Raw genomic sequence first — 24,934 nt, forward strand, 5'->3', positions numbered from 1 at the left:
TTATACGAAAGGTGAGGGACGGGCGTGGTTTGTTGTTGCAAGCTTCTTGGTGTGAGATCCTTTGTTCCTGAGGTCAGGTCATGGTCAGGTAATGATGTTCCCATAAATCTCCACCAAAACAAATGTTATTCTCGGTTCTGACAAGCAAGGGCAAGGTCCCAAGTCACAGCTTTCACCCTCCGAGGTCCAGGTCCTGGCTAAGAGACGGGTGTCCCTGCTGGAGCCAGTTACCCTGTCCGGGAGCATTCGTCCAGCACTCAGTCTGGGTCCTCCCACCAGTGCCCAGGCCCGGCTGAAGAGGCAGATCCTAGCTGATGGTGCACTCAGGGCCAGGTCCCCAGACCCTGCCCAGACGTCATCACTGAGGGAGCCAGGCACCCAGGACCCAACTGGCCCTCAGGTTCTGCAGGCCGTCCAAACGGGGGTTGGGGGTGGGGGGCAGGTCCTGCGGACTGCAACCCATGCAGACTTCCACTGCCACTAGGTCGCGGAGGCGGGGATGGGGGAGAGGTTCGCCGCTGCCTCAAGGCCTGGGCCCAGCCTGTGGGCAGCCATGGCAAGGGCTCCGGAGCTCTGCGGGGCACAGGCCCCAGCCTTCTCCCCGGGCTCCAGCTCACACGCCGGCCCCAGGGAGAAGCCCACGACCCGCCTCTTACCGCACTCTCGCAGCCAGGACCGCAAGCCCGCCAGCCACTGGCCCAGGGGGCCTCTAAACCCAGCACTGTGGTCCCTCGTCATGGTTGCCTGGTAACGGCTGTGCGCCGCCCCGCTGCTATTACAAGTATGTGCACTTTTTTGTACATCAATTATACCTCAGTAAGGTTATTAAAAAAAAGAACTGAGATAATAAATATTTACTGTTGCTTAAAACCATTAAGTTTAGGAGTAATTTGTTATGAAGCAACAGATAAATAATACTAAATGTATATATATGCATTTTTTGCACCTTTTTTCAATTTAATAATATAGCCTAGAAATTATTCCATGTGATTTCATAAAGATCTTTCTCATTCCTTTTGTAGTTTATAATACTACATTGTGTGCCTGATTGAATCTGCTTCTTGTGAACGTGCCTTCCAATATTTTGCTAGTGAGATAACGCATTAATAACCCTGTGTACGTTTGTTGTCATTGTTGTTGGAGGTGGGGCTTCGGGGTAAATCTGTAGAGGTAGGCTTGCTGCTTCCATGTGTGATGTACGTGTAGTTTTGTCAGATGTTGCTAGATTTCCCTCCATGGGGTTGTACCGTTTTTACTCCCACTGGCAGGATGTGAGCATACCTACTTCACCAGGGCCTCACCAACAGAGTGCTTTACCAAGTTTTTGAACTTTTGCCAACCTGATAGATGAGAAATGGCATCTCTGTGTAGTCTGATTTGCCTTTCTGTAATTATGAGGAAAATTGAGCGTGTATTCATTTGTTAAGGAGCCATTTACATTCTTTGTGAAGTCTTCACGTGTTTTACCCATTTATCTATTGAACACTTAGTTTTTACTTTTATTCTTAAAAGTTCTTTATACATTAGGTATATTAATCCTCTGTTTATGCTATATGTTGCGAATATTTCCTCCCAGTTTATCATTTTCACTTTGGCCATGCTTTGCATGGCCTTTTTGCCATGTAAAAATTTTCCTAGCTTTCACATGGTCAAATTTATTAATTTTTTAATTGCATCTGGATTTTGAGTCATAGTGAATTATATAGGAATTCATCCATGTTTTCATCTAGCGCTTGTGAGAGTACATGCTTTTACATTTATGTCTCCAATTTGGGGGGAGTTTATTAAGAATATCAGTTTTCCCTGTGCATCAGTTATTGATTGCTCAATAATGCTACATTAAAAAATCAACTATAAAATGTTGTGGCATATAACAGTAAGTGTTTATTCCCTATCCTTCTGGAATCAGTTAGATGTCAGCTAGGTATCTCTCCTGACCTTGGCTAGGCTCACCCACACATCTGGGGATCAGCTGGTCTACCCTGGCTTCCTATATCGGCTGCCTCACACTGGAGCAGTTAGAGCAACGTGGCCCTGCTCCGTGTCCCAGTAGTCTTCCAGCAGCTACCACGGACGTGTTCTCGAAGAAATGGCAGAAGCACAGTAGAGCAAGCCTTAAAGCACAGGCTCACTCAGACTTTTGCCTGTGTAACAGCTGCTGAAATCCCAGTGGCCAAAGTAAGATACCTGGGCTTCCCTGGTGGCGCAGTGGTTGAGAGTCTGCCTGCCAATGCAGGGGACATGGGTTCGTGCCCTGGTCTGGGAAGATCCCACGTGCCGCGGAGCGGCTGGGCCCGTGAGCCGTGGCCGCTGAACCTGCGTGTCCAGAGCCTGTGCTCCACAACGGGAGAGGCCACAACAGTGAGAGGCCTGCGTACCGCAAAAAAAAAAAAAAAAACAAACAAAGTAAGATACCTGATCAGGTCCAAAGTCAAAGAGGGAAGGCTAAAAAGCTACACAGCAAAGGATTTGAATACAAGAAGGGGTAAAGAATTGAGGGCATCCACTACATCCTGCGGTCTCCTAGATCTAGTTCATCCTAGATCTCTCCTTATCATCTCAGGCTTCTTGAAAGTCTTCATTGCTCACTGTCTCTATTTCCTCATCTCCCCTTCTGCTATATTTTGGCTTCATCTCTTCACCTTTCCGCTAGAACTCTTTTCAACACGGTTGCCAATGGGCTCTAAATTGCCAAATCCAACATGCATTTTTGGTCCCATTTTATGGGACAGAACATGTTAGTTGAGCATTAATCTAAGTCCTGATTCTGCAGGCAGATGTCTGTGCCAGACTCCTCCAACTGCCCCTCAGGACCATTCTCCACTCTGTTCTCCCTGCTCTCTTCCACTGTGGGTTACATCAGTGTACTCCTGTACTAGTTGGCTTCAGTCTGTGGAATCCTTGTCAGGAGATTGGAGGGAGAAAGGAGAATAAGGTCAATGTATTTGTTCCCTTGGTCCCATACCTGTGGTTATCTGGAGCTGGCTATGTCCTTTGTTACTGCTCCTCTCAAGGTGGCCTGCTCTGTGACTCCTTCTCCTTCCCAGTTACGGTGACCTCTCCTTCTCCTCTTGCCTCCAGGCCTAGGATGGTGTCAGTCAGCCACTAACTGCCCTCGCGCCTGCACTGCCCCACGTCTCTTCCTACGCCCTCCCACACCTGTGAGATAGTTCCTGTATAAATAAGCCCTCCTCTCATCACCTGTTTCCTGGTGGAACTCTGACTGACGCAGCGTGGCATCATTCATCACCCCCTCTCCGTCTCTCCATATCCGTTTACATTTGGGCTTGGGTGGTGTGCCTCCTCACCTAATCACACCCAGTAATTTACACTGAGGCAGAGAGGGAGGAAATGGAGGCAGTTCCTGATCCCTTTGAGATTCTAGGAACTGAGGTGTCCTCACAGGAAACCAAGACAAGCACATAAAATAGAAGGAGCTGGCACTTCCCGAATGCAGTGTGTGGCTCTCTCCAGGCTGTGGAGCTCAGCACTAACGTGCATCCTTCCGGCCTACTTGGCAAATAAGATATGGAGTCATTGAAATGTACGCTTTCAGTGAAGAGCTAACATGACTTTCACCCCAGCTCATGAAGACTTGCAGGTGATATTTACATGACCTTTCTGTTATCCTTGACCGTACTGACCACTTCCTCCTTATTGAGACTCTCCACCCCCTGGTTCTCCTTCTCTTTCTGACCTATCCTGCTAGGTCTGCTTCTTAGGCCCCCTTTTCTCTGCCTGCCCCTTAAACATTGATGTTTCCCAGGATTCTGTCTTTGGCCCCCTGCTCACCCCTCTCGCCATGTTTGCATAAGGAATCTCAGCCACTTCCATGATCTAACATGAGGCTCCATTTGTTCTTCTTCTGCAACACATTGACTTAGGGGCGTGTTGGAAAAGCCAGGGTCGGGCGAGGAACCTGGTGGATCCCAGGGAGAGCTTGGTATGCAGAGATTCTGAGCCCCAGGGGGTGGGTAATAACAGCCATGGGACTATGCCTAGTCTCTCTGTCCTCCAAGGAGCAGAGGGAGAGCTGAACACGTGAGCTGCGTCTTCTCTTGTCCCAAGCCTAGAAAGATAAGAGATGATCAGGAAGCCAAGAGGTTCATCTTGGTGCCTTGAAAGAGGGTTGGAAACTCCCTGCTCCAATATTGCTTTCACAAGGAGCCAAAAAATGATATTTGCAGATAGGCATGGTCCAGAGACTGTATCACCTATGAATCTATCTGAGAAGAGAACTTGAGGAAAGACTTTACTCTCAAAAAATGTTTTCAAGTCAAAGACTTTAAGATAGATGATGGAAAAGAAACAGTGGCAGGTACTAAACACATACAAATTCTTATATATGTACATAGATACATTCATAGATATCATTTTATATACGTATGTAGTCAAATATATTGAAAATGAACATTGAGAATGTGTAATTTAAGAAATAAAAATTCTTAAAATTTATCTATTGCAAGATAAGTTCTAATAATAGCTTAGAATAAATATACTAAGCTATCTCAGCAAAACCTAGATATTAGGTGGGGAGGTAGAAATGTTCAAAGATGTCATTTCAGATCAGGAAAGAGGAAAGTAGGGATGTGAAAATGTTCTCAAGCCTTATCATGTGCAGGGTGTGGGAAGCAGTCAGATAACAGGTGGGGAAGTACATATAGACTTAATAATTAGGAAAAGGAGTATAATCATTAATGGAATGGGAAACAATAGTTAATTTAATAAAGGGGTAAAATAGCAACTGAAAAATAAATAGCAAACCTGCAAAAATAAGGAAAAGGAAAATCAGGGAACCACAAAATAAAAAGAATAAAAAATATTAAATAAATTAGAATGCTATATAGTGTAACAGTTGTTACTCAATGTGAATGAACTGAATGTTCCTTGGAAAAACAGACCCTGTTAGACTGAGTTAAGAAACATATTTATAGGGCTTCCCTGCTGGCGCAGTGGTTAAGAATCCACCTGCCAATGCAGAGGACAGGGGTTCGAGCCCTGGTCCGGGAAGATCCCACATCCTGCGGAGCAGCTAAGCCTGTGTACCACAACTACTGAACCTGCGCTCTAGAGCCCACGAGCCACAACTACTGAGCCTGCGCACCTAGAGCCCATGCTCTACAAGAGAAGCCACTGCAATGAGAAGCCTGCACACCACAACGAAGAGTAGCCCCCGCTCACTGCAACTAGAGAAAGCCACGCACAGCAACGAAGAACCAAAAGCAGCCAAAAATAAATAAATAAATTTATTTTTAAAAAAAGAAACATATTTATAAATATGCTATTTAGAAAAAAAAAGACAGCATACTTTAAACAAAGATAAAGGTAAAAGATAAAGGTTGGAGACTTCCAGTGTTGGTAAGAAGGCCAACCAGATAACCTAAAAGCTTCCTGCCTCAAGGTCCTAGAATGCTGGATAAAATAAAACAAGCATACTCTTGAATGCATAGCCGAGTTTATAAGAAAGCAGGGGTTATTGTCAGTAACCAAAAAAGTGAATTGGAAACCAGAGTCCTAAGCTTGAGCTGATGCCATAGTTGACCTAAATGGGGGTGCCTGTGGAGGGAGGGGGTTGGGGGGAGGGTCCAGACCTGTAAGTAAAGAGCTGAGGTTTTAACACTGAGTGGCAAGCTATGAGTTGTATGCCTGCATAAGGCAGAGTGTTGCCCTGACATGTATGTAAATCCAGGACCCCTGAAAGACCACATCCTCTTGGCAAGGAGGTTCATGTCAATCAATAGGACTTCTCCGGCAATGGGGAACCTGTGAGCCATTAGCTACCAACATTCTAAGAAGCTGGGGATGGATGCACTTGTCCAGTGTAGGGGATCTGGGTAGGACACTAAAGCACCACCTACTGTGCTCCCAAACCTTTAATTGGTGTCCTGGGAGACTTCCACTCAGCAGTCATCAAATTCTGCCGTGCTGTCAGAAATTTCCTGCCTCCTAGGCCAGGATTCATCAGTGGTCACTGTCCAACTTTCTCAGCCACTCTGTCCCCACCATTCCACTGAGGCTACCCTCGTCAGCATCATCAGCCACCTACCTCTATGCTGCCCAAACCTAAAGTCACTTCTCTGTACTTATCTGAATTTTCTTCACTCAGTGGCTTTTAGTACCTCTCTTGCGCACCCCTTCTCTTCTCTTTCGACCCTCTTCCTAGGATTCACATGCCACCTCTCTGAGGATGATCCCCCAATCCGTATCTCCAGCCCCAGTCTCCCTCTGGAATTCCAGACTCATATATCCAGTTACCTACTTGGCATCTCAAAAACGTTGTCTAATAATCATTTCAGATATTACAAACTCTTGACTTGCATCCCCTTTCATATCTCCTCTTCCTTCAGTCTTCTCATTCTCAGTCACCCAGGTAAAAATGTAGGAGTCATTCTTGATTCCTCTATCTCCCTCACCACTCACATCACCTCTTTCAGCAAGCCTGTCAACTCTTCTTACAAACATGTCCCAAACTTACTTCTCTCCATCTGGACCAGGACCACCCAGGTCTAACATGCCGTCTTCCAAGTGTTGACTACATTAGTGGTCTCTCACCAGCTTCCTGCTTCTGCTGTTACTCTCCTGCTCTTACCACTGGCAGTTAGAGGGATCATGCCTTTTCCCAGTCTAAAAGTCTCCAATGACTTTGCATCACGCTAAAATAAAGTCTGACTCCTTGTGCTGCTTTACAAAGCCCTGGCTTACCACTCCAGCCTTATCTTCTTCTCTTTCCCTACACACCCAGCATCCCACTGCTTTTTCTGTTCTTCAGACGTACCGAACTCAGTCCTGCTCTAGGGTCTCTGCATTAACTGCACCCTCTACCTGGATGATCTTCTCTGTAGAACTTTACCTGGCTGGTCTATTGGTATCACCAATGAGACAAGGCTTAAATGTTACTTTGGAGAAGTCTTCCCTAACCACCCAGTTTAAAGCAGCCAACCAGTTGCTCCCTCTGTGTAATGCCCATTACAATGTAATATGGATGGGTTGATTGACTGATTGATTGGCTGGCTCCCTACACCAGAAAGTAGGCTGTGGGAAAGCAGAGACTCTATCTGCTGGTTCCAGGTCATTCTCCTCCCCTTCAGCCTGTTCCTCCGAGGTGTGAGCCTTTCAAATCTACCGCCTTTCCCCTCTCCTCATTGCTGACATCTCCCATCCTCAAGACTCCCTTTCATTCATTGATGGCTTCAGCCCCTGCCTCAGTCTTCCTCTCCTTCCAGCTCTGCCATCCCTCTCAGTGATGGCTTACCTAGGTGATCTAGCCACCAGCCTGGCCTCCTAGCTCTTGGAGCTCCTCATCTTCAGTGAACTTTTCTCTCACCCTGCCTGAGCCATCCACTCCCACAGTCACACTATGGACCTGGTCATTACCAGAAATTCTTCTTCCTTTAAATTATGAACATGTCTTACCAAGACCTCACCACAGGCTCCTATTCTTCAAGTACAGTGGCTCAGCACTGCCCCTCCCCCAAAAAACAGGTGTTAATCAAGACTCCAAACCACTGGACCCATCATCTTATATTTGTGCATATGAGTCTTGTTCTCTTATTTACTTATCAACTTTAGATTCCATGGTTTATTATGGTTATTATTTTATAATCTCCCTAAACTACCGTGTCCCTCTACCTCCATCATACGTTCTGAGAAAATCCACTAGTCTGGATAAACCCCAATGTATTATCACAAACCTCAGATTGACACAGAAAACAGCCCAGCAATTCTCAAGTAAGCTCATTTACTCTTCATAGTTTTTCCACGACCATGACCCCTCAGACTTTTCCTCTGATAACCTCGTCTCTCACTTCATAGGAAAACACAAGTCATCAAAGGAGAATCCCCCCACCAATTCCCATGACATCTGGCATCTTCCTCCTTCCTGTCCCAAACAATAAAATAGCTCAGCTTTGCTCAATGGCTGGTTCATCTGTGTGTGGTCTGGATCCCCTTTACTGTCGTTGTATCAAGGACCTTGTTACTTTTGTTATCACCTCTCTCTTGTCATTAGTTTCTTCCTCTGTTGGTTCATTCCAGCAACATAAAAACGTACTTTATTTTGTTGTTGTTGAAACGTAAAAACATACTTTAATATCTCCCGATATAAAAGTGAGTAAAGCTCACCCTGTGACATCATGTCCTCATTGGTAACCATCCCATTTCTCTGTTCCCCTTTGCTACAAGGTGTATTAGCTCTGTCTTTTTTCTGTATTCTGATGCTTTTTTTATTCTGGAGCCTTGACGACCCTGGAGGGACTGCCTCTCCCGAGATTAGCCACTTTCCAGAGAGAGCAGATAACTTGCCCATAAGTGCACTTTTCAAATACAGGCCAACCAATCCAATGCCTACACTGCAGCCACCTCCTTTATCAGACTCTCACACTCCAGGCCGTCATTCCCCACCCTAACCACCCCAGGGCCAGGTACCAAACAAACAGTGGCAGCCCCTATGCCCTGCTGAAATTACTCAAATCAGCCCATCCTAAGCCTGCCACCCTGCCTCGCCCATTCCTCCCCCTGGAGACCACAATAAAGGCTCCTACCCACAGTCTCCCCCAAGCCCCAGCTCCTGACCACCCTGGTGCTTCCCCATGTGGCCCGTTAATGGCATGGGATGTCTCCCTTCCTGGCACTGTAACAAACTGTTTTTTTAATGGCAATTGTCTCTTGATCTGATTGCCTGTCCTATATTTTAAAACACCGGGCTTCTCAAAAGTGTTGTCTGCAGTGTCTCTAACTGCTCACTTCCCATGCCTCACCTTACTCCAGCCTGGTGTCTATTCCATCATCCCACTGAGGCTGCTCTTACCGAGGTTACCAATAACTTCGTCCAGTGATGCCAAATAGGTGTTTTCTGACTAATCATTCATTCTTTCAGTAAGTTTTTAATAAGTCCCTCTTTTGTGATAGGCACTCGGGCCCCAACAGTGAACAGGACAGACAGGGCCTAACCCCCAAGGAGCTTACACACTAGTGAGGCAGACACACAATAAGCAAGTGTATCAGAGTGTTAAGGGCACTTAACAGGCGACACTCCTGCTGCCTTCCCAGACTGAGGACGAACAGGAGCTGTGTGCCTCTCCTTCTCAAGAGGGCCCGTTCCAGGTACACCCTCCCAAGGAGCAGCCTGGTCGGCCCTAGCACCACGCACCAGGCCTCTGCAGCCGGGGAGGCTCCAGTGCAGAGTGGCTGCCTTGCAAGGAGAGACTGTAAAGGCTCTGGCACATCCTCTCCTCGCTGTGCGGGTTCAGAAAGGGTGTGCTTCCCCTCAGAACCAAATGAAACAAGGGCTCCAGGACAACCCGTCCCAGCAGGAAAGCGCGTCATCTCGTCATCTCTCTCGTTGGAATGGCCAGTGGCTGAGCCGCAGAGCCTGTGACTCAACCTAGGGCCTAAGGGGGGCCCTGAGGGACTGCCCAGCGCCCCTGACCCCTGACTTTTGAGCCTGTATGCCACCCCCGCACCCCGCCGTGTTTCTAAAGGAGGGAACCTGGCAAGACCAACTTCCTCAGAAAGGTTAAATGGTTTGCCCGCGTTCATCAGTTACTAAATGGGGAGCCGACATTGTAAATGCAGATGGTTTAGGGGCTGGGGCTGAGGCATCAAGGAGAAGGGCACGGTTTCTCAAGAGCAGAGTGATCCGGAGCTGAGATCTCAGGGTCCACTGTCCCCGGCTGGTGAAGAAACCAAAGCATCTTGAAATCCTTCCTTGACAACATGTTTGTAGACAAAGGGTCTGAGGCCCCTGACCATAGAGGAAAAGGATTCAGTGGAAATAAGGGAAAGGGCCCCAAAAGGGGAGGCTGGGGACACAAAAGGAGCTTTGGCTGGTTTACAGATCTGACCCGGCCACACCCTGTACCATGCCATCCACAAGGTGACAAAGGGTCCCTTCCTGCACCAGGCCCAGCCCGGTCTGTCCCGCAACCTAAAAGCAAAGGGTCTGGATCCCTGAAATCAGCGTTCTTGAGGTTTATAAAGTCCATGAAGCTTCCTTGGCACATGGTCTCTCCCACCTTTTTTTGTCACCGTAATTTACCTGAATTCCCATTAATAGGTGTATTGACATTGCTCAGTAGGGCTCCAGAGTCTCATTCCGCTACATGATCTCACTGGGGGACACAGATATCCTGGGACTGGTTTGTGTTCAACTGAAAGTTAGCCTAAAGGAAAAAGTACTGGACCAGGACTCAAGAATGAGGCCTCTTCTTGCTTTCTAGGCAACTTCTTGCTGCCCTAAAGCCTTTGTGGAACAAAGAGGAGTATGGAAGGAGGAAAGGAAAGGAGGGAGGGAGGGAAGGAGGGAGGGAAGAACGGAGGGATGGTATAGGCAGTGGGGGGGGGGGAGAGGAAAGAAGGGACATTGGTTGGTTGGCTCTAATGGGTCTCACTGCCCACTCCTGTCTCTAAAAAAGAGAGACCACCACCTGTTTTACTTAATCCATAAGGTCACCATAGGCACCAAATGAAATACATGTAAAAGAATGTTTTAAAGTGTGGAGCACTGGGTTAGCATGAAGTTAGGGACAATTTAAAAATAGATTAAAGGCCCTTAAGTAACACAGTTTAACACAGAGGAGGGCCTCCTGAACTAAACTATTTATTTCTCCTCACTACTTAATTTTTTTAAAACTTAGCTTTGCCACAGAGCTGACAGATCTAAACAAAAAGGTTCATTTCTGTCCATATTCTCAGCTCAGCCATCCAGGGGTCTGCCCCGGCTCACAGCCTGGTGCAGAGGAGTTTGAAGCGTTGGCACTTTTGTGTGAAAATGGGAGACTACAAAACACTTTAAGTATCTGCTTTCAAAAATTAAGACCAGAGTATATGAAATACCAAAAAGATTTTCGTTAAGGCTCAAAAAGAAAAAGGACCGAGGAAACAGACACTAGGAGAATTGTGACAGTTCATTGAGGCAGAGAAAGCCAGATAGACACTAGGAGGCGCTCTCCCGGCACAGCAGCCCTGGGGCGCACAGCTTTTTGGGCATTTATATGGAGACTTTTTACCACGGCAGGTGTTTTCAAATTTGTAGATGGACCTGCTTTTTTTTTTTTTTTTTTTTTTGGCTGCTGGGTTGGCTGTTTTTTTCTTCACTTGGAACCATGAGCATAAATAGAAGTATCATATTTTGGTATTTGCCCTCCACCTAAAGACCAGATGAAACTAAAAATAAGCATAGTAGGAGCTGATAGATTACCAGAGTATTGCCGAGACAGAACATAGGAAGAGAGGCTGTTAAGGAAGAGGAGGGGTGCCGGTGTGGTAGGGGAAGGTGAGCTGATCTCGCAGTCGGTCCCGCAGATCCACCCCAGGGCCGACAGCCTCTCCGAGTCGGAGGAGGCGCTGCACTGCTGACTTGTACGTGAATGTTGCTGCAGGCCCATTAGAGCTGGGACCCGCTCAGACAGGTGGAGTCAGGCCCCAAGACTGTCTTCATCACACAACTGAAGTGTCAGCTGTCTTCTCCCTGTTCTTAAAGATGTCAAGCATTGTGAAGTCTGCAAGTTAAAAACTCTATGAGTGGTCCGTTCAGCTTTTGCTCAGGGGCTGACTTCTGTCCTTGAGGGCCCCCCGCCAGCACTGATTCAAACTGCGCCCACGCCTCCTCCTCACTCCACCTGCCCCTCATCCTGCCCTAGTTTCTTCCCAAAGCTAGTATCACCTTATTCTACAACATGTGATTTTCTTACTGCGATAATTGCTTGCTGTCTGTCTCCCTACCACTAGAATGTAGGCCTAGAAGGGTAGGAGCCTTGCCTACTTGTTCATGATGGATCCCGAGTGAATTGTACAGTGACCCACACATGATCTACCCTCAGTGCACGTCTGCTCAGTGAATGAAGAGTATTTCCTTCACCTCCAGCCTCAAATCCTTTCACAATCACGTTGAGCCATGAGTTTAAAATCTGGGGTCGATTAAGGAGACCAAAAGCCAGAGAGGTGAGATTAGATGTCATCAGAAAGTACCTCCTAGGTATAAATAAAAGTTAGAAAACGAACTTTTTTAGCAAATGTTTATTTATATCAAAATACAAAACATTTCTGAAGCAGAGTAATGTTACATGAGAAGCAGTTAAATCCTAAACTTCTTTAATTTTAACTTGCAACACTCCCGGCATTCCTTCACTGGCTACACATCTTGTCTCCCATTGTGCCCTTTCTTTTCCCTTTGCTTGTTTGCCCATGTCTGTGTTTGCTTGTTTTGCTCTTTAACTCACTATATGAACATGCAGTGTTACTGGCGATGCATTGGTTAGTATCCAGCAAGCCTGGAAATGCCAGCGAGGGGAGCCTGGCACAGTGACCTGAGCCGAGGCTAGCCACAGGTCCTCTCCTGAGTCTGGGGTGTCACTCAGCTTTCAACTGGCAAGAGCCTAAGGCCAAAGGTCACTGTCTGTGGTAGGCAGGGCAGGCTTTATTGCTTAGGCCACAGAGCAGGCGTGGCCAAGGGGCACCTCTGGCCGGGTCTTCTTTGTGGATTGGGAAGAAGGGGTTGGGCAGCCTGAAGGGGTGGCAGCTGGAACAGGCCCAGGACCAGGACGGGAGGTCAGGGGACCCTGCAGGAGGAACCCCTTCTCCAAGAAAGCAAGCTGGAGCTGGGAAGGAGAAAGGTTCCTGCCCGTCCTGTGATTTGGTGGTTGGAGGTGCCTGCCTCTTGGACGGGCCCGTTATAAATGCTTAGACTTTGGAGATTTTGAAGAAAAAGCACCTGGTTGAGAGTGTAGCTATTTCCATAAACCTCCATTCCCCGACAGAGAGGAAAGGGAAGGAGACAGGAAATGGTGGAGGACACCCTACCCCTCTCATTACAACCAGCCCACTCCCAGAGCCAGCCTGGGTCTCCCCTTCAGGCCCCCGGTTGGTGCATTCTCTTTGGCATTGTGCACCTGTAGCACACCTACACACATATGCACACACACACACCCGAGCCCCCCCACATGCACACACATACACACACACACACAAATGCCTGGTGTCTTTCCAGAGTCTACTCAGGAAGCAGAATGGTGTCCCATCTTCACCATCATCCTCCGCTCCAAGGGGTCTCCTTGGCCCACAGGTCCCCAAGACCTGGCCCCAGGCTTGGCACACACTGGCATTCCCAGGCTTTGAGAAGAGGGTGACAGAACAGGGCACTCACCAGAGACAGGTTGTACAGAGTGTAGAATATGTTCATATAAGGCTTTGGTACAGCACCGATTAAATGTTCTTATCGTTTGATTTCTAAGTTGTCTCTTAGAAGAAAAAAAAAGCTTACTGAAAAAATAGTGTTTTTATTTACTTTTGAGTTACATACCTGAAGTTCAAAAAGTAAGCCTCTAGTTGCCATTCAGATTCACACTCAAAGGTGTTCTGTGTGCATCTGTACAATTTGTTGGTTTGTCTTTAATGGTTAACCAAAGTCAGCCAACCAATACCATGAAGTCAGCTGCCCATGATAACTGACTTTTTCCACTGCATACATACAGAAAAGAGAGAGAGAGTGAGAACACAAAAGCCACCCCTACGTCTCCCACCCCAAACCCCCAGGGGAAAAATCAAATAGAGGACAAAATACAGCAAGATTTAAGGAACCAGTTGGACGAAGGAGGTTCAGCCCAGCTGGCCTCTTCAAGAACAGCACCATAAAGCACCCTAGCGCAGTTACGTTGTAGTACTCAACATTCAAGAAATGGAAACGAGGTTTGAAGGATCTTCACAAGAAGACCTGGCATGGATGGGGGCAACCCCCAAAGAAAGCTGAAGAAGGAAAAAGCGTTTGCTATGAGAGCAGGAACTCCCATGACCAAACCGAGAGTCATACCCAGATTCCTCAGAAAAGAACTAATGCAAGAGGCCCCGGGCAGACAGAGGCGCAGGGCTGTTGGGGTGTGGTGAGGTGGCCACGGGACCCCGCCCCGCCCCCCTCCGTGTCTACAAGCCACTGGGTGAAATGAGGAAAAGAAATCCACACACGTTTCCAGGTGCGCAATGGAAGTATCATACCCAGGGTGATAGAGTCTCTCCTGGTGAAAGAGAAAAAGCTGGAGACGAGAGGAACCGGGCATCACTGACATGAAGCCGACAGAGTCCCTTCGGATCAGCGGCTGTGAAAAGGAGGAGCAACTGGTGAGCGCACACCCACCTGCACCCCTACCTCTGGCCCCGCAGATGACGGTTCGGAAATGAAATCTGAACGAGGCATTAAGACCTCTGGAGACTGATGTATACGACTTGGCAAGGGGGGCTTTAAACTGCTATTCTTCCCTAAACCAGCCATTCCATCTAAAGTCCCAGCAATCAAGACCCCTGCACACAGTGACCCCTCCCAGGCCCAGGGCATGGCGGCACAGAAGAGACCCCTACGTGCCAACACCGGGGCCAGACCCTCAGGGACAGGGAATGTGCTGTGTGGGTTCTCCTGTTCTCCCACCTTCTGCCTTGACGTTGCCCAAAGTGGGTCAGCATGAATACCTACAGCAAAGAGGAGCGGAAGGGCCAGAGGGCAATGGGCAAACCCCGCTTCCCCAAGCTACTACTCGATGACCAAGGAGAAAGGATACAGCCCACGCTGATCCCTGGGTGAGCAACGCCCAGTGCATCTGTCTACTGCAAACCCTGTTCCATAGAGCGGACAGAGGTAGCAAAACTAAAACAACTCTGTAGATGCCCCCACCACCTACCAAGAGGGAGAAGCACCAACATTCAGTATCCCTTCCACCACATGGGGACCGAGGAGTACGGCACGAGCACGTGGGCCGGCGCGCGGCTCCAGCCCCCAAAGACCTAACCAGAGCACCCATGCCACCCGCCTGTCTTAGCAACTGAGAGATTCAAAGACAGAAAACTTTGCTTACTCCACATATAATCAAATCTCAATCCGTTTTGCCCCACCTGCCTTTGTGAAAGGCTGGTTCTTCAGAGAAACTGGAGATCTCGGCTGGGCTATCTATCCTTTCCCCGCCAATGTCTACCGTTTCGCCATCTTTCTGAGGCTCAGGGCCAGGATCACAGACCAGGTAGAGATAAACATCACATCCCTTCCAAGCTCTGAAATCTCAAGGTAGGGCCATGTCCCTTGTCTTCACTTTTCTTCCCATAAATGAAGACTCCAATTGGAGGTAGAGGGATGGGATGGGAATGCACAGGTCAGTGACTCCTTGATGCTAAGGACCACATCTAGGCTTTCATATGGAAAGAAGCAAGAGTTTGAGAGTAACCCCAGACCCAGTGGGGTACTGACCCTCTGAGGGGCCTGTGATGCCGAGGTGATTTGTTTCGCTGGTTGCATGGTACCAGAAGTGGGACAGGGTCTGTGGAGAAAGAGAGGATCGCTCTAAGAGCTAAAAAAAAAAAACAGTAATGGAAAGCCCTCTTGGTGTGGAGTTTTTGGCAGGTTGGAAAAGGGTGCAAGCCGGGAAGGGACATAGAATGTGCTGCTTTTCCTCTTGTTCAACCTCCCTGAAAAATCTTACAAGAAACATCTGGCCATATCCTCCTTTGGCCTCCTGAGAAGACTGCAGGAAAGATTAGTTACCTGCCAAGGATGGACACACAGCCAGTGGGACCCAGTATTGGAGCTCCCCTGGTATTGCATGGACAGAGCCCATTTTCCTTCAGTATCCTTGGGAAATGAGAATGTCTTGAGCAGGAATGCAAGGGACTAAGGACAGTGCCTGAGTGAATGCCAGGGTCCCTTAAGTCTACAGTATGGTGGGAGAAGGGTCAGGAGTCAAACTCAAGCTCCACCCCTACCTACTCTTCCCATTAATATCCCAAATGTAAAAAAATGCCCTTCCCATGGCTGAGGTATCTGAATTCCTCTAATGACCAGACTCCATAAGACAAAAGCCCTTGGCTAGCATGACACTCTAGTTGGGGAGGAGGGGTTAGTATTGCATTTTTTTAGTTGACCAGCAGGGTGTGGGCAGAGAGACTGCCTCCACAGGTCTCTCCTGGCTGTCTGCACCATTTGGCCCTGCACCAGCTTCAAACACATCACTCTGAGCTCTTGGCAAGTCGACAAAAAAGCTAGCACCCAGAGACGACTGCTGAGGCTGCAGGGTACGTGGTCCTTGCAGCATATTTGAGGTCTTGAGTTCTCAGCGAGGTATTCTTCAGGGCACACAAAGTTTCTTGCTGAAGTGCCATTGAGTGCCTACTCCCCAGAATCTCCAGTTCTGGGTCAGACTCTACTGATACATTGTTCAGTTCCGGAAGTCCCAGGCCAGGTGCCAGAAGGAGGGTCCAGCGGCCCCATCCTCCCCATTACGCCCCAGGTTCTCCTCCCACTTCTCCTCCTCCACTCAGTGTCCCAGGATTGGACCATTCTGTTTCCAATGCCACCTATTTTCCAATTAAAATAATAACTGGAAAAAGCGTCTATGATGTATTTATACCAGACACTACACCCACACTGGTTCCAAGAACCTGCAGCAAGAATGACCAGGGTGTTCTTCTCCAAGACCAAGCCCATGCCAAAGGCCTCACAGAACTCTCCTGAGATGCCTGCAGGGGTGCTTGCGTCAAAGTGCTGCAAACACCTGCAGAGGTGCTGCGTCAAAGTGCTGCAAACCAGGATAGGTACTGCTGTCAGCCCCCAGGTAACCTCGATGAGGGTACCACCCCCAGCAATATGGGGACGGACTCAGAGTCTTCCCCTCTCCACACTCACTATATTATGCACCTGTGCCAAAGCTTTCAAGCCGCAGTGTCTCCTCCCAGTAACAAGAGACGCTGTGGATCCTGGCTCTCCAGGACTATCAGATCCAGTAGCTTCCCACAACCCTCGGCTCACTTGTCCTCTCTGTGGGAGCACTGTTTGTTTTTTTATTTTTTTAACTTTTACATACACATTTCCATCAGAAAGACCCAAGCAACTCTGAACAGAGAGTGTCTCAAAAGACGAGGCATGGAGGATGTACGGTGAAGGGGGGGCACCAAGGCATGAGCTAGAATCCCAGGTCACCCCAGGTGGTCCTGCCCACACAACTCTAAGCACAAGTACAAAAATAAAGCCAACTATGACTGCATATAGATATATAGACAAGCTAGATAGACAGACTTTATATAGGCTTTCTGTCCATTTATATATGTGTGCCGAGGGCATGAATCCCCGATCCTCTCGCCCGGCTTTAGTCTCTTGCCCTCCCATTTCCCACTCCCCAGATGTCCCACTACCTGAAGCCTCCCAATCATGACTGTTGCATTCTATCCCTGCACCCGCCCCCCCTTACATAAGCTCCCCTCTCTCCTTGAAATAGAACAAATTATATATATTTATATAATTTTATATACAATCTCCATAAAAAATACACTAGAGGTGGTATATTACTCATTTCACCCTCCTACCAAAGTAGGAGCTGCCTCGCAAAGAAAGAGTCAACCAAAAAGAGGATCTCCTAGGCCTGAGGCTACTCAGGCCAATTAGTGTGTCCCTACAAATCTCTTCTACATATATACACACTCAAATACATACCACAAACACACCACACATACACACCACACCACAAACATACCATACACACCACACACCACACCACATACTACATGCATAGGTACACACACATACACACCACACCACACACACACCCCACACCACACACACACACACACACACACACACCATGCAAACGTCACATACCACATGCATGTGTGCGGGGACTCTCTCTCTCTCTCTCTCTCTCTCTCTCGCTCTCTCTCTCGCTCTCTATCTCTCTCTCTCTCTCTCACTTCCTGAGCCCAGGAAAGGAACATGGACAAGACAGCTGGCTGGGGCTAGAGACCAGGGAGATAGCCTGGTGACTGCAGAGAGACAGGTGAGACAGTCCCACCTCTCTGCCCCAGCCTGGACACTGTCTGTTCACAACAGACCCCTCTTGGTTCGCAGTAGGCAATAGACATATTCGTTGAGACTGACAATTTCCCTTCCAAAGACTGCAAGATGGCCGTCAGGAGGTCTACTCCCCACACCAGAAGCAAGGTCTCTTAGATGCCATAAGCCAAAAAGGACCAAAAAGCCCCTAAGCCCTCATCAACCAATAGGAGGAAAGTCGGCATTTGCCCCTTCCTTCTACGTATGTTGCACATCATCAAAAGCATGCTGGCAGTGTTTGTGAGGCTGAAAATGCAAATCCCCCCTCCCCAGCCCAAACCTTCTCCCCTCTCAGATTCCCTTCCCCACCCAACCACTTCCCCATCATAAACCATGCACAAGGTCAGGATCCCTGGAGCCGTGAAGTGGGATAGGAAGGAAAAGGAAGTAACTGGTGTGTATATGGGGCGGAAGGGAGAGTGTGGCCTGGGTCCTACAATAAAGACGGGGAATCCAGTGCCAGGGAGGGGAGGGATTGGTAGAGCATATTTCTTCAAGCTCCAAAAGAAGAGGCCCAGCAGCCATTCATGTCACCATCAAGTGGGATGGGAAGGACAGATGGCAAAGGACCAGGGACAGGAACTGAGGACTTGTACCACTTCTCCCTAACCCCCCAGTCCAGCTCTCCCAGCCAGTGATCTGAAGCTAATGACTGTTTCATCAGCCTTCTTCGGAAACCCTAACTACCACTGCTGACCCACCACGGAGGAGACTGTCCAAGTGATTTTATTAATGGCTGCTGTTCTACCAGAGTATTTAGCAGTCAAGATGCACCAGCTCTTCTAGAACGTATGGGCAGCCAGCAGTGATGTTTGCACTTATGCCTCACTTTTCCTCATCCTACACAGAAACCCTTGGGGTGTGGGAATGTCTTTGGATAAGAGTCAACCTATTGATTTATTCTTCTAGCTTAAAATGGGTCATAGAAACACTTCTACCCGCTCAGTAACCCAACAAACAAAATATTATACTTGCTCATGAAAAACTTATTTGAAAGCACAGACAGGGGGCCCAGAAATAAAGCACTGGACCAGTGTGGATTCACTGCCAGTCAGAGGGGGTGGTAATGGACACCCCTAACCAAACATCGAGTTGCTCAAGCGCTGAAGTCCAATCTGGGCATTGATCCTTGGTTTATCAACTTTTTAAATTCTGCCTCTTGATGTGAAAGGAGGCAGATTTGGAGACATCAAAGAGGACAGAGGAATGGCTGGTCTGATTTCAGGGTGAACCCTTTCACCCTCCTACGTCCACCAGACTGGTAGCTTTCATCTCACAAAAGAAAAGAGGTGAGGACGAAAGCTGTAGGAACACAGCCACTGTGTAGCTCTGTGATCTGCAGCAGTCTTGCCCCCTCAGGAGGAAAGGTGTAACCCAGCCTCAGTCCCTCCTCTCCACCCCCAGCGACACTGTCTCAGGACCAGTTTCAGATCATGGAAGAGGCCAGCTGCCCTTCTCCTTATGAGAACAGATGCAAATCCCTAACAGTTCTTCCTTCTCCACTAACACAGAGCTGCTGGTAGCACAGGGACCTCAAGACAAGTCTCCCAGCTTTGGGCCTGAGGAGTCCCCACAAACTGGCATCACAGAGAATACATCCATGCTTGGTTTGGGCACTCAGCGTCGCAGGCTGACTCTAGAGGGAGCAAGGACGCCCAGCCAAGAAGCAAGACCCCTTCGGGATCCAAGACTCACCCCCAGGCTTCTTTCAATGACTGCATCGCCCCCCGCAAAGGTCTTCACTGCCTCCACCCCACCCCAGGGCAGCCTCTCCTCTTTCTCTTCCTGGGGCCACGCCCAACCTGTACACGGCACCCTGAATAGTAACTAAGTTACCATGTGCCCAGAGAGAAAGGTAAGCTTGATGTCCCTGGCTTTGGTCTTACTGTCACATCCATCCCCGCCTCCCACTCCGGGGCCGACCTGGCTGTCTACTCCCCTTCTGGCCTTACAGACACGCGGCAGAAAGCCGACCTCCTCTCCACACTCCAGCTTTCTAACGCCCTTCCCAAAACACTGCTGGGTCCTCTCCTCAAGGCAACAATGCAGACCCACGGGACTCCAAGCCTCCAGCCTCCCTTTATTTTGAAGATAGAAAGGTAGAACTGAGCCATGGATGCCCGCTTCCCAGAGGGGCTGGGGGACGAACTCAGGGGAGCCCCCAGGAACTCTACCTTCCTGCTGTTCCCCAACAATCCCTGTGATGCCCCCGCCGAAAGCTCTGTCACACGCAAGCAAAGCAAGCCTCGGGTTAACTATGAGCTTTTCTTTCCCTATGTTTCTCTACATAGTAATAAAATGTACTTTATGTACAGTTCCTTCCCCCAGCCCACCCCAATCCACCAAAAGGCTTTTTCTAACAAAATTGGAAGAAACAGCTCCAGCTATGCACACCTTGGCCCCGAATTCTAATCCTGGCGAGTGACAAAGTCGCCCTGATGCTCTGTGAAGTCTGTTTCCTCCCTGAAGCTATCTTGTCAACCTTTAAAAAAAAAAACAAACCCTAGTCAGGAAATTTCACCTGTTAATCCTACCAGGCTTCCTCTGCATGAAAAGGGCAAAGGAAAACAGGTGACATCAGTTTAACCCCAAATATTTTAGATCTCAAATCAAAAATAAAGATAGTATTGAAAAATATTAATAATGACTCCAGTCCACCCCTGCTTGAGACTCGCCCCTGCACACGACCATGGGACATGGGCTCCTCCTCAAAGGGGGCGCAGACCCCGCCCACCCTGTGGGATGAAGCATCCTTCCCCTGGAGAAAGCGGAGTCTCAGAAGGCCTCTCAGACCCGTGTCTCTGAGGAAAGCTGAGGGAGACAGGCTGGGAGCTCACAGACAAAGTTGACCACCGCGTGCTGGGCGGGGCCCACACTCAACCCCAGCTGGTCAGCCAGTGAATCAAGAAACAGGAAACCCACTTTCCTTATTAAACAGCTTATGGCATCACTTTGCCCTTTCCCCGGGCTCCGAGTCACCTAACCTGAAACAGCTGCAGTCTCCAGGCAAGATGCAGGACGAAGGGGCAGGTTACTTCTATGCAAGGCTACCAGATCATCCAAGGGGCAGTTTGGAAGACACCTGATCTCCCATGGACTGGAGCGTGAAAGTCAGAGGAAGCTTCAGAGTCGTCACTGCAGTTGTTCAAGGGCAGAGCGCAAAGGACATCTGGTCCTTAGAAATGGCTGCACCCCACCATGCAGACATTCACGAGCACACCCTCTCGCACATGCTCACACTCAGCACTTCAGTGTGTGCCTGTGACATCCCTGTCTCCATCTCATGGACAGAGGGAACTGTATTCTGCCAGTTTCCATCGCAATCCTTACAGGAAGTACTGAACCAGCTCCCCAAGGTGCAGGAAGGCTGCCAGTCTCCATGCACACTGTCACAAGAAGGAAGCCCTCTTGGGAGGAGAAATGAGTCCGAAGCTGTTGAGAGATAGGTCAGCCTTATGTCCTTCCCCAGCTTTGGGGACACCCAGCCCAGCTGCTACCCAGTGGCCAGCAAAAAGCACAGCTCCAACCATTTGGTCTTATCTGCTGAGGTACAGGGCACAGCCAGAGAAAGGAAGGAAGGAAGGAAGAAGTCAGCACCTTTGTCACCACTGGGGATGGCTCAAGGGCGGGGCCCTGTATGCCACCGTAAAGCAGCAGAGCCTTCCCCCATCTCCTCTTCTGTTGTAACCTCGGGGCCTACAGTCCCAGAACGGGGCTCAGAAAGGGTGGCCTAGTTCACCCTGAAGACACACAGCCCTGACGTCCCACGTACAGTCCAGCAGGATCTGCTCTGCTCGAGAAACAGCCACCATGAGAGTGCGCACAAAGGCCACAACCGACCCCAGGGCCCAGAGGAGGTGCCCATGTGTCCCCTGTCGGGCACGGTGGCAGAGGTAGTGCTGCCTCAGGAAGGAAGCAGAGTCGCTACTTCGCTGGAGCTGCCGCCCGGAGGGTGGCTTGGACTTGGACTTGGTGCCCAGCGAAGTGCACTGGCCAGATGGCGCAGGTTCCACCCGAGGGCTGGGCAGTGGACACGGCGAGGCTACAAGTGCTGCCCCTCCCACTCCTTTCTCCACGATGTGTTGCGTTTGGAAAGAAACTGTGGTTTTTGTGACCTCTGAGGCAGAGCCTCAAGGGTGGAATTGGTCCCCACTCGCTGGGCAAGAGAAGGAAGCACGGGGCGGGTCTGCGTGGCAGCAGATTCACCCCTAGGATGGAAGCTCCCCGGGATGTGCAGCTGCCTGCTCTCGGGCCGCCTCGCCTGGGTCACCGGGCTGAGAGCCACAGAAGTCTCCAGTGCTTTGACTGGGCCAACATCCAAGCAGGCATCTGGGGACAAGGGATGTCCCCAAACCCACCAAGACAGCAGCACCAAGAAGGAAGTACTTGGCGGAACCTGATAGCCCCCTCGATTCTCGGGTGGCCGGAAGAGCAGGCTCCTGCACGAGAGGAGGAGAAGGACGCCAGACGCACCCCAGCCACACTGAGGCCTTCTGCCCTGTCGAGGGCAGCGCCGTTACCTTACTGGAAGAGAGAGATAAATCTGTAGTCGCTGTAAGACGACCTCGCAGAAGCTTCTGGGTGCTAAGAGTCTGAGTTAGGACAAGAATTCGGCAGGGAAAGGATGGAGCCTGGCTCCTGCCTCCCACCCCTTCCAGCTTCACTCCCAGGCCTCAGCCAGTTCTATATAAACAGACCTGGGGGAATAGGAGCCTGAGCACCCCCAGAACCCAGAATCTGAGGCCCCCCAGCTTTATCTGATCCCATCCTGTGGGAGCTCAGGTCTGCGGCGGGCTGCACGTGGGAAGCATGGAGAGGAGCGCGGGCGGGCTCCCCACACGTGGCAATTAATCAATCTGGGGAATTAGCTCCCACAAAAGGAAAGGAGGAATCCAATCAGGGCTTTGGAACAGCGCTCCAGAGGGTGCGGAGCCAGGCTGGGATATAAATAGAGCCACGGCGCCTGGTGCTCGGCACAGATGGCTCCAGAGCGGGAGGCCCTCGGCCACAGGGCTCCAAGCCCGGCTGGACCAACGGGCTGACGATGAGCTTGAGTCTGAGCACAGGGCCACCTCCCGGCCCCGCTGCTAAGCAGCTTCTACTTCTGAGCCAAACCATGAAACGAAGAGAGATGCCTGTCTGGCCGTTCACCAGCCACCCTTCTTCACCCAGAACCAAGAAATAAAGGCTATGTTTAGTTCTGTGGTAACTCACTGCTGAACCCCCCAAAGCAGGCAGCAGGAACCATGGCAAGCCCCTACTTCCACTCTGAATGGGAGAAGGTCAAGACAAACGGGGAATTCAGCTGAGAAGGCATGAATCCCACTTCAGAAGGACTCACTCCCGAGATAGAGACACCAGGGCCCCCGCGAGCCCCTCACAAAGCCCACATGCCAGCTGCCCTCTCCCTCCTCCTTCCACTGACCACAGAAGTAAACAGCATTTGCTTCCACGTACATATATATACATAAAGAAACCCACAAACTACACACATACGCATTTGCATCTATATCTATATATATGTAGAGTCTGGAAGATGGCAGGAAGTCCAGCCCTCTTTCAGGACTTGAGAAACTGAACAGAAGCAGACAGCAGTGAGAGCCATTGCTTCCTCTTTTGCACTCCAGAGATATTTGAGGAGGTGGGAAAAATCCATCCAGTGAAGAGGGGAAGGCGGGGGAGGAGGCATAGCTCTCCCTGTCCCCAGTTCACTTCCCGAGCTCTACACACAGCCACGGCGGCCAGTCTGCCCTCAGCCCTCTCTGCTGGACACGAGGCCAGCAGGCCAGGATGCAGAGGAGACACCCGCTCAGGCCAAAGGGAGAACAAGCAGAACCAGGGTCTGAGCAGCCCTGGAAACTAACGACCAGGCCACCCCTCCACTGGCAGGAGAGGACGAAGCCCTGCACACCCATCACCCGTGCCCACCCTTGCCCCTCGGCCAGCATCCTCGCCCAGGGGACGCTTAAGTTGTGGCATCACAGCAAAGTGGCGTGGCCAGGATCATCGTGCTCCACGCTGCTGAGAATTGCCGTCTGGTCTTCCGGAAGCTGGCGGTGGCACAAGTCTGAGAGTCGGGCAAAGGGGTCGGGCCGGGAATGTCTCTTCTTCCTCCGGAGGCAGACAGCTTCGTCGGGCCACAGGACCTGAGAGTTTGGAAGGTTCTGAGCCTGGGAGGCAGAACCATCTGAGGAGGAGCAGATGCACACACACAGGAAAAGAGAAGACAGTGGTGAAAGGGAGAAGGCAGCCTCACACACCCAGCCGTCCTCTGCAGGGCACGGTGCCCGGCCTCTAGGGTTACACGCCGGAATCACCCAAGTGCAGAGTGTGCAGCAGAGGAACCACGAAGGGCCAGTGCCCGGGGCCACCCCAAGTGCTGTCCTAGTGAGAGCCAGGAAGCAGGACAGCTGTGGCTGTACTTCCTGCAGATTCACAGATCTAGTCAAGCAACATCTCTTTTTCATCTTGTATTTAATATTGAATATATTCAATACCTTTTATCTAATATTTCTTCTATTTATCGATATTAAAGAAATATTCATACGTCTCTTTTAGTGCCTCCTGGGTACCAGGCATCATTCTAGGTACTGCGGTTGGGACTCAGCACACTTTTCCCCCCCACCGCCTCCCCCAGGCAGTGATGGACGTCACACAGATTTTATCCATAAGCATTAGAGTCAGGTCTGGCCCACCCTGGACTGCCAGGGCCATCCCTCTGCCTTATGGTCCTTCTGGGGACACAGAGGTAAAGCCCTTGCATTCTAGAAGATTATACTTCAATGTGGCAATGGGGAGGAAGAGACAAACTATAAAGACTTAAAAACTACAGATATAAAACCGTCAGATACTGCAAGTGCTACCAAGGAAGATAAAATAGGATCACTAGACGGCAAATGAACGAGGCGCTGCTTCTACTCTGAAGGAGTAACCCCGAGGCGCGTCTTGAATTATGAACCTTCCACAGACCTGGGGGAGAAGTGTTCCCATGGTGTGAAAGCCCCAGGCTGAGAGCAAATGTGACCTGCTGACCGAAGGAAGGACATCGCGGTAACTCAGAGCGAGCAGAGTCGGTGAGGC

At 49.8% G+C, this 24,934-nt stretch overlaps 1 protein-coding gene across 9 annotated transcripts in view; it reads right to left on the reverse strand.

The window, feature by feature from the left end:
* Positions 1-13,243: 13,243 nt before the first annotated feature.
* IGSF9B (immunoglobulin superfamily member 9B) overlaps positions 13,244-24,934 on the reverse strand; it is a 52,466-nt gene continuing 40,775 nt past the window's right edge. For 6 of the 9 annotated variants that reach the window (XM_049713229.1, XM_049713230.1, XM_033407018.2 and 3 more), the window contains one exon: positions 13,244-24,041. In XM_049713229.1, the coding sequence (XP_049569186.1) occupies positions 23,833-24,041 (209 nt within the window). In that variant the 3' untranslated portion in view covers positions 13,244-23,832. The remainder of the gene's footprint in view (positions 24,042-24,934) is intronic. The other 3 variants (XR_004477273.2, XR_004477272.2, XM_049713228.1) reach the window with 2 other exon arrangements.

The sequence above is a fragment of the Orcinus orca genome, chromosome 8 (genome assembly GCF_937001465.1).
Source record: "Orcinus orca chromosome 8, mOrcOrc1.1, whole genome shotgun sequence".
In the NCBI taxonomy this organism is placed as follows: domain Eukaryota; kingdom Metazoa; phylum Chordata; class Mammalia; order Artiodactyla; family Delphinidae; genus Orcinus; species Orcinus orca.